Source organism: Sceloporus occidentalis, unplaced genomic scaffold (genome assembly GCF_023333645.1).
Source record: "Sceloporus occidentalis isolate IW3139 unplaced genomic scaffold, rSceOcc1.0.p SCAF_1, whole genome shotgun sequence".
Taxonomy (NCBI): Eukaryota; Metazoa; Chordata; class Lepidosauria; order Squamata; family Phrynosomatidae; genus Sceloporus; species Sceloporus occidentalis.
In genome coordinates this window covers 41,549,538-41,562,819 of record NW_028316981.1, presented here as the reverse complement: position 1 = coordinate 41,562,819, position 13,282 = coordinate 41,549,538, and the positions used below count along the sequence as shown (strand labels likewise).

Below are 13,282 nucleotides of genomic sequence, written 5' to 3'. Positions count from 1 at the left end.
GGCTAACTATTCGGTAACTGATTTAATGAGCCTGCTCTAGTTTGTCTCAACTTGTAAATTGATTTAGAATTTAGGACTTACAGTCCCACCCAATAAATCAATCAAAGCAAATATTTTAATTATATATTAGAACTATTTTATATTGGTGAGACAGCATGGTATAGTCATTTGAGCATTGGACTATAAGAGCAGTGTTAAGTTCCCTACTCAGCTGTGCAGGTGCACTGTGTGAATATGGATGAGTCACACCCTCTTAGCCCCAGAAAATGCCACAATAGGTTTGCCTTAGGATCACCATAAGTTGGAAATGACTCGAAGGCGCACAAAAACTGTATATTGGTATGCCTTATTCCTAATATACAACATAATGAAATCTCTCCCCCCAAAAGACGACAGAACCCAATCCCAACAGGTAACAAAATATACCATCTGGAGGTGTTTCATATCGTTCTGATGGTTCACTAGGTTGACTTCTGCCAACAGCATTAACAGATATCACACGGAATTGGTAATTTACATAGGGGGCCAGTGGTAAAATGACTGCAGTATCGTTCCCTGGGAGCCTGATTAATTCCTGCCACTTTCTTGGTTCCCATCGATTCTCTTCAAATTCCACAATAGATTCTAAAAAGGACAAGAAGAGAACACATGACAAGTAATGCAGGTGAATTAAGGAAACAAGCAGCCCTGGAAATGGACCAATGAGAAGGGAAGAAAATGGTTAGTGACAAAGATCTTTCCACATTAAAACCAATTAAGCACAGCTTTCAGGGTAGCTTGTTTATTCTAATGTTGATCACTTGCTGTCACTTAATAAAAGTGTTGCAATGGCACAAGAATCCTTCTTACCATTAACTGGGCTGTTATTACTGCTTCCAGCATTCCATGACAACCTAACACTCCTATTCCGCTTTTCTGAGAGGTGGAGATCTTGTGGAGCATCAGGAACATCTAAAGTATTGGAAGGAAATGCAACAAGAATGTCTGATAAAGTTTAATTTACAAGTATACAGAATCTGTGGCATTTTAGGGTGATAAAAAAATTAAAAGAGGATTGGACAATATGCACCCCTCCCAATTTGGTTGAAATTCACTGCTCATTAATGGATGTGATGTTTGGAGATGATGGAAATTATAATCCAAATGCATCTGGAGTGTCATGTTCTCTACAAATTCACACCCTCCAACTGTTCCAATCTGTGAGGAACATTTCTAATTAATCATTCCACTTTTCCAGCTGCTTTTAAAATATTCCAATTTTGCTCTCTCCCCTTCCTCCTCCCTTTGTCCTCAGCTAACTTCAGTTACTGCTAACTGAGTTCAAAGTGCAAAAAATTGTTTATATTCAGTTAACTCAGTGGGATGCAAGGAGAAGGCAGAATAGTCCCCTGCCCAGGATGCATTTACAATGCAGAAATAATGCAGTTTGACACCTCTTTAACTGACATGGCTCAATGCTATGAAATTCTGAGCTTTGTAATTCTGTGAGATATTTAGCCTTCTCTGTCAGAGTACTCTGCTGCCACAACAAACTACAAATCCAGGATCCATATCATTGTGTGTGGAGAGACACTGGCAGATTGGGATGTTCAGAGCAGCCAATTGGAGTCGGGTTGGCAAAAAAGTGGGGGATTCAGATACCCATGTAAGGGAACAAAGATTTGAAAAGGACAAAGGAAGTCCAGTGATATTAGAGGAGTATGTTACTCTTTAGGAAGCAAGTCAGTGAGGGAACTTGAACAATTACACACACACACACACACACACACACACACACACTGTAACAACAAGCCTTGAGAACCAATTACCAAGAAATATACTATCATAAGTTCTAGGTGTAAATAAGTTACGTTCTTCTTGTTAACAAAGGAGTGGCCTGAAGTGATTTATGTATAACATCAAAACATGCTACCAAGAATAGTCAAAATAATAATAAAGACACTTAAATCAGTGAAAAGACCAAAGGTTAGAGAGATAGTTTTAAGGGAAAAGAAGTCTCCAACTATTTAGGTTAAGACAGGAGAGGAATCTTGTATAACCCGGTGGTCGTCACATAATTTGGTGCCAATCGGTGAGATCCGAAACTGCAGGAATCTGAAATGTCTAGTGTGAGAGATCTAAGAGATCCAGTTATCACAATGAGTGATAGCAATGTGGTGTCAAACTGGATTATTTCTGTAGTGCAGATGCAGTCTTGGTAATCATTGTAATATTGTTTCACAGCTTGGATAGCTTCTGGGACTCAGCATCCTGAAGTACTTCCAACATCTAGCAGTATCAGACTCAACCTGGGTTTGTATGTACAGGAACAGTGTTAAAAGGGGTGGGGAAAATCATTTCCTCCAAATGTTGTCAGACAATCACTCCAGTCATCCTCATCAACTGGCCCTATTAACTGGGCTCATTGGGAGTCCACAGGTTGCCTATCCTTGAATTAAACCAAGAAATGATGGGTGAATGAAATAGTTCCATTATTAACAGGAAGAGGATGTATGAATGACACCATGGGCACCAACAATGCTATAATGAGGCAATTCAACAGGCCAAGCTTAATCTATTTCAGGCATTCTCTGTATATTGCTAGTGGGTTGCACATAATCTGATATTTTTCTGTGTATGACATATGATACTTCTTTCTGCTTGAAGGGAGAAAAAGATTACTCCCCAGTAGCTAGAAATGCGTCTCAACAAAGGTCAAATTCTCTTCCTTGTCCAGGCCACAGCAGGAGTCTTATTAAGCAACTGTCCTGGTAGCAGGAAAGCAATGAGCCAGAGACAAAAGAAGATTCTACATAAATATGTGATTTTTACAGATGGTTAAAAAAAATAGGATCTCTAAAAGCCAGAAAGACAGGGATGTCTGGGAGGCAGAAGTGAAATGGCATATAGAGAGTGAACTAAAAGGAGCCCAGCTGGGGGTAGCATTTTTAGTTCTGTTTCAACATGAATCCAAATGAGATGATGTCCATTCATTGATATGTCTGAGAACTGTGCTAAAAACAAGCAAACAAACATACAAACAAACAAACAAAATATTTACCAACCAACCAAACAATAAAGACTACAGTTTTATAACATCTATAAAGATTAAAATCTAAGATTATTCAAAGCAGGATGGAATGTGTTCAGTCAAAAATATTATTCCGAATTAATGGCTACTGCTAAAATGTCATGCAAGTCAACAAGCATTAATTGCATTTCGACTGCATTAATAGCATGGCAGTGAACTTGGGCTTGTAAAGACTAGAGCACAAATTCCAACAGATTCTAACAAGTTGGTAAGGCTTCAGGAATGGTTCCGGTGGCTTTAGAGTATTTGAAGGCCAGCTTAGTGAAGTACAGAGATTCTTCATCAGAAAGATGGCTATTAGTGAATGAACTGTCCAAAGCATAATGATGGCATGGAATAGCTGCAGTTACAGATCTTCAAGGTATTTGCTGCCTTCCCTCAATAAGCTCCTAGGAATATATCTGATTCTCCCTAACTGCCTTTTATCTTCATTCCAACTCTAAAAGGTAGGCTAGACTGAGAATGAAATGGACTACTCCAAAGTCAGTTTCATGGCTATGGACCAGTACAGACTGGATTCTCTGGATCATTGCCATGGCAACCGCATGGCCGCAGCAACAATCTGCAGCAAAAAGGAGCTCCAAAATGGAGCTTCTTCAAGCAACGCCACCAAGGCACCGTAAGTGCCCTGAGGCGTTGCAGTGACATCATGTGCGCGCCACGCTGGTTGGATGTGGCATGCATGTGAAATCATTGATACACACGCCATAAGTACAGTGGTACCTAAAGATGGCACCACCATCATATGTTAGGGTTCTGGAACGTGTGGATGCATGCTCCGGAACCCTAGAATTGGCCCCAGGCTGCCACAAACCGGCGGTCTGTACTGGGCCTAAGTGACCTTTTTTGTTCCCTCAGTTTTAGCCTGAAGTTGACTCTCATATTTTGTAAATATTGTTCTGACTATGATGACAGGTGAAGTTTGGTCACCTTCTCAATGCTCACACTGGGTGTTTTCTGTGATTCTGTGCAACATTTGTGATTGTTCTGCATTCTCATAATATCACAACTATTCAGTATTCCATCAACCCAGGAATGTAACAACTGGTCCTAGGTAAGCAGTTTGAAAAATACACAGCCCAGCAGTGGGGAAAGTAAGGCCTCTGCACTGCAATCTTGAAGCCTTCTCTCAGTCCCCTAAAACCACTAATGTCACCATTTACACACACACACACACACACACACACACACAGAGAGAGAGAGAGAGAGAGAGAGAGAGAGGGAGAGAGGGAGAGAGAGAGAGAGGGAGAGAGAGAGAGTTCAGGGCTATTTACAGTAAATCTTTGAAAGCCATCAAAATATCCTAAAATTTGTCAAACAAAGCTCCAGCCACACTGCCCAGACCCCACCCAGAGTTCCTCGGCACTTCTGTTTTCATCTAAGTCCCTTTCAAAATGGTGACAGAATATAAGAAAATATCACATTTGCTCACAATTTTGAAAGGGACTGAGCCAAAAAACTGAGGTGTTTGGCTTTTTTGTGATGGGAGGGGTGTCGCTCAGTATGTCTGAGGGGTAAAAATTGGCCTCTGACTCTCATGCATTTGCTCAACCTTGACAAAACCACTTCTTTGCCCCAGAACCATCTCATGGATGTGTTTCCACTTTCTAATCTTTTGGCCCAAATGGTTTTTTAAAAAAAATCAATAGCACTTAACTTCCAAACAGACCTAGCTAAGATTTGGCTGTTCTTCTATTTCTTATCTGACTACTATTTTTATATATACAAAAGATGATGCTTTTTTAAGGAGCAGGAGGTAAACATCCTTGCACATGTCCTATTTAAATCCATGTGTTCCAAATGTGTTGAAAGGCCAGAAAGAATGCACAAAGTTAGTCCAATGCTATTTGTGATCATGAGCCTTCTGGCCTCACCCCTACCGCTCTGTGAAAAAAATGATCAGCACCATACTGAGGCTGGTGGTGCTTGCATATGTTTAGGCTTTCCTCTCTGGAGACTGGAGCCTTGATTGACTAGGTTTTCCAGTGCCATGGAGGAAACCCTGTACCTGTAGAACAGGAACCTGTCAGAATGATGCTGATCAGTTGTTATCTAACAGATGTGGTTGGTGCACATGACAATGACAAAAAACATTTATATAAGTACCAAATACCTGAAAAGTTTTATTGTCTCAACATATAGTCGTTGATATTATATCATGGATCCAACCATCCATGGACTGAAAATATCCCAAAAATATATCTAAATTCTCAAAAGCAAACCTTGATTTTTACCATTTTTTTTTAAAAATGAAGACCACCACTGTATTATGCCATTATGTATGGAGCATCCATGGAATTTGGTATCCATGGTGGGTCCTGGAACCAAATCCCAGTGGATTCCAAGGGCCTACTGTAGTAGGTCAGCTCTGGCTCTTTGGACCCTGAGGAAAGGCAGAGCATATACAGGTTCAGGGTTGCATCTGTTTGTAAATGGCTGGGGGAAGGGGGGGAAGGATTGAATGGAGCCCTGGTGAGGCAGTGGTTAAAAGCCTGTACTGTAGCCACTCACTCATAAAACAGAAGGTTGTGAGTCTAATACCAGCCAGGGGCTCAGGGTCGACTCAGCCTTGCATCCTTTTGTAGATGAGTACCCAGCTAAAATGATACCCAGCTTGTTGGGGGCAAATAGCTTAAAGTGCTAAAGTGCACTGATAAGCGGTATAGAAATGTACTTGCTATTGCATGTCAAACAGACACTACCAACACATTCTCGAGGCCTCTTCCCCCCAATATAAACTGTTTTAAGTTTTCTAATTCCTTTGCTCTTCTGATGGTGCTTCCCCTTTCTTCTGTTCTAAATTAGACATTTTAAGAACAGCAGGGACAAAGAAGAAAACGAATCCCAAGGAATCAACATTGGTAGATGGAAAGCAGAATTAAGATCAGCCTCATGGTCACTTGACCTACCTAAAGTTACTAACAAGCCTATGACATCTGCAATCAAACATTGTCCTCTTCATCCATAAAATCCAAGAAGGCTCAGACATAAAAAATTCCATATTAAAAATGTGACACTAATGTATGGAATGTGTAAATACCTGTTATGAAGTGAATCTGGTTAATATTGCCGGGTTCCCCCAATTCCAGGACAATCTGCATTATCAAGTAAATTAGCACTAAGAATACATTTTTCCTCAAAGGATTTAAACTAGTAAGGCACAGAAACAGATGAAATTTGCACAGAAACAGATGAAATTCACTTACGGATGACAGTTATGCGGGAATCATCAGATGCACTGTCCAGTGATGTACTGCCTATACAGCTGTACACCCCTTGATCTTCTAATTCCACATTTTGTATAAACAATGTGTCCCTCTCCATAATTATTCTATAAAAGAAAACATAAATGATACGGAAAGGAGAAGACAATAATAAAAACCAGCATATTAGGATTTTTATATTTTGCTTCTTCACTTTTAGGAAGTGTGGAACTCTTCACAAGAAATAAGCTCACATTAACTGAGTGATATTTTATAGTAACTGTACTAAAGCTGTATCTAATATAGCAAATTGATTAAACACACACATAAACAGTCACAGAAGAAGCAGATGTTGCTAGCATTAACATTTAGTACAGTTTCAAGTGCTGCCACTGAAGTATACCAGTTTCCAGTTATTATAGATCTTTATAGACAATTTCCTTTATAGACACTTGGTTTTTTCTGTCATTTTAGGAATTATAGTATAGAAACTATACAGAAGCTTCTATAACTCTGTGAGTTTGTTTTGTTTTTTAACAAAAAAAAAATGCAAAAACCTTTTCCCAACAAATAAAACCCTTTCAGGTTTTCTGCTTTGGAAAAAAAAAACTTTTGTGCAGAAAAATATATTTTAAACAAAACCTACTATTTGCTCTTTTAAAAGTCATCATTTTGGTGCAAATAGTGTTTTCATAAAAATGTCTTGAAGTGTGAAAAAATAATTGGAAATTGTGCAAAGATTATGAGAGTGCAAAGTCTCTCATAATCTCAACCATCAGTGAAAAAACTTTTTGTTCTTGGACAGGAGAATCACATAAGTGAAAATCTACAAATCTGACACAAATAGGAAAAGTTAAAAAAAAAGTAACATTGAAATGTTAGGATTTCAAAGCCTAATGAATAGTGTACTTGGGAATTACATATATTTATTACACATTAAGCTGAAAGACTCTTTATCTTCTTTAAGGTTTTGACAATATCTTTCTAATAAAACACTTCCCTATTCATTTTTCAGTTATAATGGCTGTTTTCTTGTTTATTGCTTTTGTTACAAGATGATGTATTTTTGTTTAATGGTTGCTTTGAGTATGATGTAGTTGCCTAACCTGGAATACTTCTAACGGGTGGTATATCAATTGAATAAAATAAATACAACATCCATTTTCCCCTTAGATAACTGATGTATATTTAGTTCAGTGTCTTACTTATTAGGGCCTAAACACCCCAAAGATTCCTGTTTCTGCCTGATCCTTGAATGCCAGGAAATACAGGGTGCTGTAGAATATAATGTAAAAGAAGGAAATAACAAATCCATCTGTGAATATCTCTTGCCTAAGAAAAGCCTGTGCAAGTCATGGAGACACCATACATTAACTTGAAGGCACATACATACATCTTATTTATTATTTGAGTCGTTGCTTTTATATGCACTGATTTACTTCTGCTGGTATAACTTTTTAAAGGAAAAGAAAAAGTGAGATCAAGACATGAAAAAGACAAAAGGAAAATGGGAACTGAACAAAGAAAGAAAGAAAGAAAAGAGTTGGATGGAGATTGGGAGGGAGAACACAAAACACAGTACAATATTAATTGTGCACAGGAATGGATAGTGGTAGAATTCAAAGATATAACCATGTTAGTCTATAAAACCAGTATGTAGAGAGATCTTGTAGCACCTTTGAGACTGAAAGAAAGAAGTTGGCAGCATGAGCTTTCATAAACTTAAGTCTACTTCCTCAGATGAACTTTCCAAATGCATCTGAGTCTACAAAACTTAAGTCTATGAACTCGCAAGTCTAAGAGTTAAGTCTACAAAAGCATCCAACTTCTTTCTTTCAGTTAGTTACAAAGATGCCATAGGACTGGATAGTGTCTTCTATTCTTTAGTCTGGATAAAGTACTAAAAACAATATTTGTATTTCCTGTTTTTCTTTTTTTCTGCTTTGAACCGAAATGAGCTCTTCATGAGCTGCAAACACCATGAGATGTTCTTTCACCTACTGGTCTAAATAAAGGGACTTTTTTTGAGCCTTTTATTTTAAACATGTGTAACTGATTTACAAGGTGAATATTCTATGATTTTTTTTACTGTTATGTCATACATACTAATTATTCAATGATCTGAATGAAATTCTATTCTTATTTGGTAGGGTTTTTTCAACATGTGTTTAAATAACCATACATCTTTGACAGCACTATACAAAATCAGATCATGGATTTAGAACTGCACATTAACCACTAGAGGTCCTTCCAGGACAATTATGAAGCTCACTGTGAGAATCTGCAGACAACATAATCTGCTTTAATATCCTACTGAGAGAGAAGGGAATTCTTCCCTTGCCAATGATAGGCTTTAAGAACTTGTTCAGAACCTATATAAAATCAACAAGGAAGATTCTATTGACTTTCCTAAGAAAAATAAAGCATTTCTCTTCACCCAGAGAATGAGATGAAACAGAGGGATAATGAGGGATTTGTGACTTAAATACTACCGCAAATCAAAGAGTCCTATCTCTTAATGATGCACTGTATGATTCCAGATGACTTTATCACGACTGGCTTTTACAGGTATATCATATTTTTGTGATATACCTCTAAATCTCTCAATCATTTTTAAAAATTTTGCAGAATACATGCTTTGCCTTCGAAAGATCCAGTTTCAATCCCTGGCATTTTCAAAGGGGTCTGAAACAATGCCCTGTTCAAAATATGGGAGAATTCCTTTCCAGCTGGTGTCTACCTACTTTGTTAGATGGACCTGTCTTTGACACAATATAAACCAGCATTCTATGTTCCCATTATTATTAAAATAGCCAAGTGCCAATTGGCAAGTGAACCCATCTTCATCGTTTGGCTTTTGGAATGATGGCATCTTTTCCAACTGTAAATTCATTCCTGCATCAGTGTGTGACTTAACAAAAAGATGTGCACATTACTCTGAAAATAAGCATTTTAAAAATAAATTCTCCCTCAAAATAATGGGTTCATTTTCACTGAAATATTTTCATGAATTCATATGCCCTCTTCCTAATTTGTTACATTTTTTTTTACAAGACAAGTCAACACACAGCAACATTCAGAAATGTGAGAATACTGAATTATAAATGCATTTTTATCTGTTTGTTTCATATGCAAAGTATGAATTAGTTTGTTTCAGGAAGATTAAAAATACAAACTGAACAAAATTCTTCCTTATCCCATAATAATACTAATACTACTACTACTACTACTAATAATAATAATAATAATAATTTATGTTTCCCCGACTCTCCCAGTGGATTGAAGTGGGGTTACAGGCTACTAAAATTGGTACATACACAATCTAAAAATATTACATCAAACATCAACATGACCACAACATGTGCTGTATGAAGAAAATAGGCAAATTATTATTCAAATAAATCCCTAGTTGTTAAAAGGAATGGTTACTAAGAGGAATTCACTTTTGTTACCTCCCATCCTCAGTGTCATTCTTTCCAAGCTCCTCTCCATCTTTCCTCCAAGAAATTTCAAAGTGGTGTTTCAAATGTGGATCACATTCTGAATGGCATCTTAACAATACTGAGTGTGACTTCAAAACTTGTGGATTCTTGGGTATAAGTGAAATTTTGGTAGCATCTAATAAATCAAAAAAGATAAGTGTAAACTGTCATACATTTATGATATAGGAGTTTAATGATCTGTGCAGTATACACACTGCACAGATATGGTATTTTGATGCCACATTAATAGATATATCTCTTTCTTGTGGGATTTGGGGATCTGTGATTGGTGAGACACTTAGAATCCTCTGCTAGAAAAATGATCTCCTTTCTCCAGACATTCTTCAGAACTACTAAATTGCAGTGCCCAGCAGGAGGCTGAGCGACATACATTGGGGAAAAAAACACATGAACACATGAAATTGGGGATGAGAAAATGGCCTTTTATTGATTACAGATGAAGCAGACCTATCCTAAATGAGATCATATCCATGTACTGAGCAACCAGCCTGTTGCTCAATGAACTCTACAACCCCAGCCTTGTTCTGGGAATTGCTAGAGTGACCGAAATGATATGCTGCTGCCCACTGGGCATATGCTTCTGTTGGGATTTCCCCTAACCTGGGTGTGAATAAGTCCCTCACCCCGAACGTGGCAGAATATCTGTTTCCTTCATCTCCAAAGTCCTGTAAGGGGACCCCTATTGGGTATGACTTGTTGAGGCTGACCCTCAAATCAAATCAAATACCATTCTCAACCATCCACAAAATTTGTAACAAATATTAGTGAAAGACAGAGGGAGGGAGAGGGGATGAAGGGCAGTGCTGGAGGGTAGTATGCTCATATGCAGTCTTGCAGAAGGCTCAAACACAGACAATCATGCCAATTCCAACTGGACAGTTTTCCTGCTGAGTCTGAAACCTACAAAACCACACAGGGATCCTGGAAAGGAGAAGGGTGGACACTAAATAGACAATTTCAGCTGAGTCTGAGGCCAACGTTTCATTTCAAAAAAAATTAACTGTGGTTCAGGTACCTAGTCATTTTTAGTTGCTTCAAATGCCTTCTAATTGAGGCCAGTCCAAGCCTATTTGCAGTCACCGAAGTCAAGTGAGCCAGTTCATTTTGATACCTGAGGAAAACTCTCCCCTTCTCTAGCTGTAAAATATACTACAATGACTAATTCAATAACTATCAATCTTCTTCTTTTTAATGAAACCTAAAATATCCTATGTCAGGTGGTTGCGCTATTCTGCCTAACTAGCTCTTCTCCTAAAGAATTTCTCCTTCATATGCATGTATGGGATATATATGGGAGCAATATTTCTATACTGTGATCCCACTGCAGTTGCAGAATCACACTATTATGACCACTCATGTCGTGGGACACATGTTAAACAGTGCTCACATTAGACAAGAATAGGTCGAGGGACCCTTTATGACATTGTCAGCTTGATTCCTCCCAGCTTTAGTCAAATCACATTACTGTTGTACCTTTCTTAAGAACAGTAGCTATGGGGACTGTCACAAATGGTTAGAGGTCCATGCCCCCTTTGGCTCTTCATACTTTCAATGGTGATGTGAAGGTTTCACTCAGTATCAGAAAATGTGACTACTCTATCACCACGGTGGAATTTTGCACATCATCTGTTGTGGGTATGTGATCCAAGTAAACAAAAGGTTTGCAAAAAAAGAAAAAAATCCCAAGCAAATGTGACTCAATGCAAAGTTGAAGCATAATTAAGAAGTGTACAACAGCCATTATTATCAGTATTATCTTTTTGAATAGGGAAAATATGGGACAACACATTGACATTTTAGTGTCCTAACTGGAAACAAAGTAAAACTATGCTAATATTTCAAGGGAGGAACAACACTGCATTAGGTCAGTATTATAACACTTTGTGATTTTAAGTGGACAACAATATGCAATAAGCTTGGGCATTCACATTTTATTGCAAACCCATTAGGTTAGTTAAAGCAACCAGATCTTTAATAGTACGGTAATTCATAATAAGAATTACCTCTGACAGTTAGAGTGGCTGTGAGAGCACGTCTTCCAGCAATATTTTTCACTACACAGGTATAAAACCCAGCATCTTCTTTTCTTGTTACTCTGATCTCCAGGGTTCCATTTTGATCAGCATCAAGCCGTTTCATGCTGTCATCTTTAGTCCTAGTGAGGCAACCAGAATCGTATTTCTTAGAATGAGATTACTTGCATGTTTTTCTTATATCCTGGTTCCTGCTTTCCTAGAACTGCAGGACTGCTTACCAAATGAAAACAAATACAATATACTGTAGATAAAAGCATACACAAGATCAGCATTAAAATGTAATTAATCAATTTTTAAAAAATAATTTTAAGCATCTACTGATAAATAAAAATATTTTGTTAATATTGTTTTAAAAGTAGTATAGGAATCCATTAAAATCCCTTTTTGAAAAACAGCCAGAGTTTGTCAGAATTCAAAAAGCTTTTGAAAGAAAATGAAGGGGGGGGGGGGATCTGATGAAAGAGACCAGAAGGTGCAGTATGGAAGAAAATAATTATATATGGTGATGGTGATGGTGACCAGAACCATAAAGAAACTACAATGCCAACACAAGAAGAAAGGCTAATGAAGTCATATAACTTGGCAGAAATTGATAAGCTGGCCAAACTTATTAAAGACGGACTATTGCCAAACTTCAAAAAGGACTGGAATATATTGCTAATTTATTTGAATGATAAATTGTGTGTGTGGTGGTGGTGGTGGTGGGGTATCAGTCTTGGGTTTTGATTGACAACATTATAATACTGTAGAAAGGAATGGAATAATACTGTACAGTTTAAGTTTTAAAAAAATTCAGCTATGGTAGAATAACATAGGTAATATTGTATATGAAAAAGAAAGAAAGAAAAAGAAAGGTAATACAATCTGAATCTCCTTTATCCAGAAATCTCAAATATAAAATATTCCAAAAACTGGGGAAAAAAATCATGGGTGTCTAAGACAGTGACACCTTTGCTTTCTGATGGTTCAGTGTATGTAAACTTTGTATATAAAGTGGATTCCACTTTAATTACCATGGTTGCATCCTATGGGTCCCAGGGGTGAACTCTTCTGAGGCATTAGATGAGATCTTTGGATGAAAATTCTAAATGCCCCTTCCTCAACGGCCAATCCCAGGATTACATAGGAGGGTTGTCATGGCAGTAAAAGTGGAATCGTAGCACTATAATTATGGAGTGTAAAAGTTGCCCTGGATTTTTTTTGTGTCTGGCGGTTTTTTTGGAAGGAATGGTTGGTAGCTGTGGCTACTACATTATGCCACAGCTACCGAAAATTTCCAAACTGTAGTGGCAATTGAGACTGACAGATATACCTCAAGGGAAAGATGATTCAGGTGGCTTCCACTGCAAGGGGAGAGTGAATCTGTTCTGCATTTTCATCTGAACTTTAAAGGAGCTATCCAAGGTGCTTCATATTCCTCAATATAAGTTCAGCATTTTGGGCAGGTTTCTCATAACCCATAGCTAAAAC

At 37.8% G+C, this 13,282-nt stretch overlaps 1 protein-coding gene across 6 annotated transcripts in view; it reads right to left on the bottom strand.

The window, feature by feature from the left end:
- CHL1 (cell adhesion molecule L1 like) overlaps window positions 1-13,282 on the bottom strand; it is a 325,279-nt gene that overhangs the window by 36,390 nt on the left and 275,607 nt on the right. For all 6 annotated transcript variants that reach the window (XM_089519748.1, XM_089519774.1, XM_089519736.1 and 3 more), the window contains 5 exons: window positions 11,780-11,931; window positions 9,726-9,891; window positions 6,277-6,401; window positions 850-951; window positions 427-624 (listed from right to left, as the gene is read on the bottom strand). In XM_089519748.1, coding sequence (XP_089375874.1) covers window positions 427-624; window positions 850-951; window positions 6,277-6,401; window positions 9,726-9,891; window positions 11,780-11,931 — 743 coding nt within the window. The remainder of the gene's footprint in view (window positions 1-426; window positions 625-849; window positions 952-6,276; window positions 6,402-9,725; window positions 9,892-11,779; window positions 11,932-13,282) is intronic.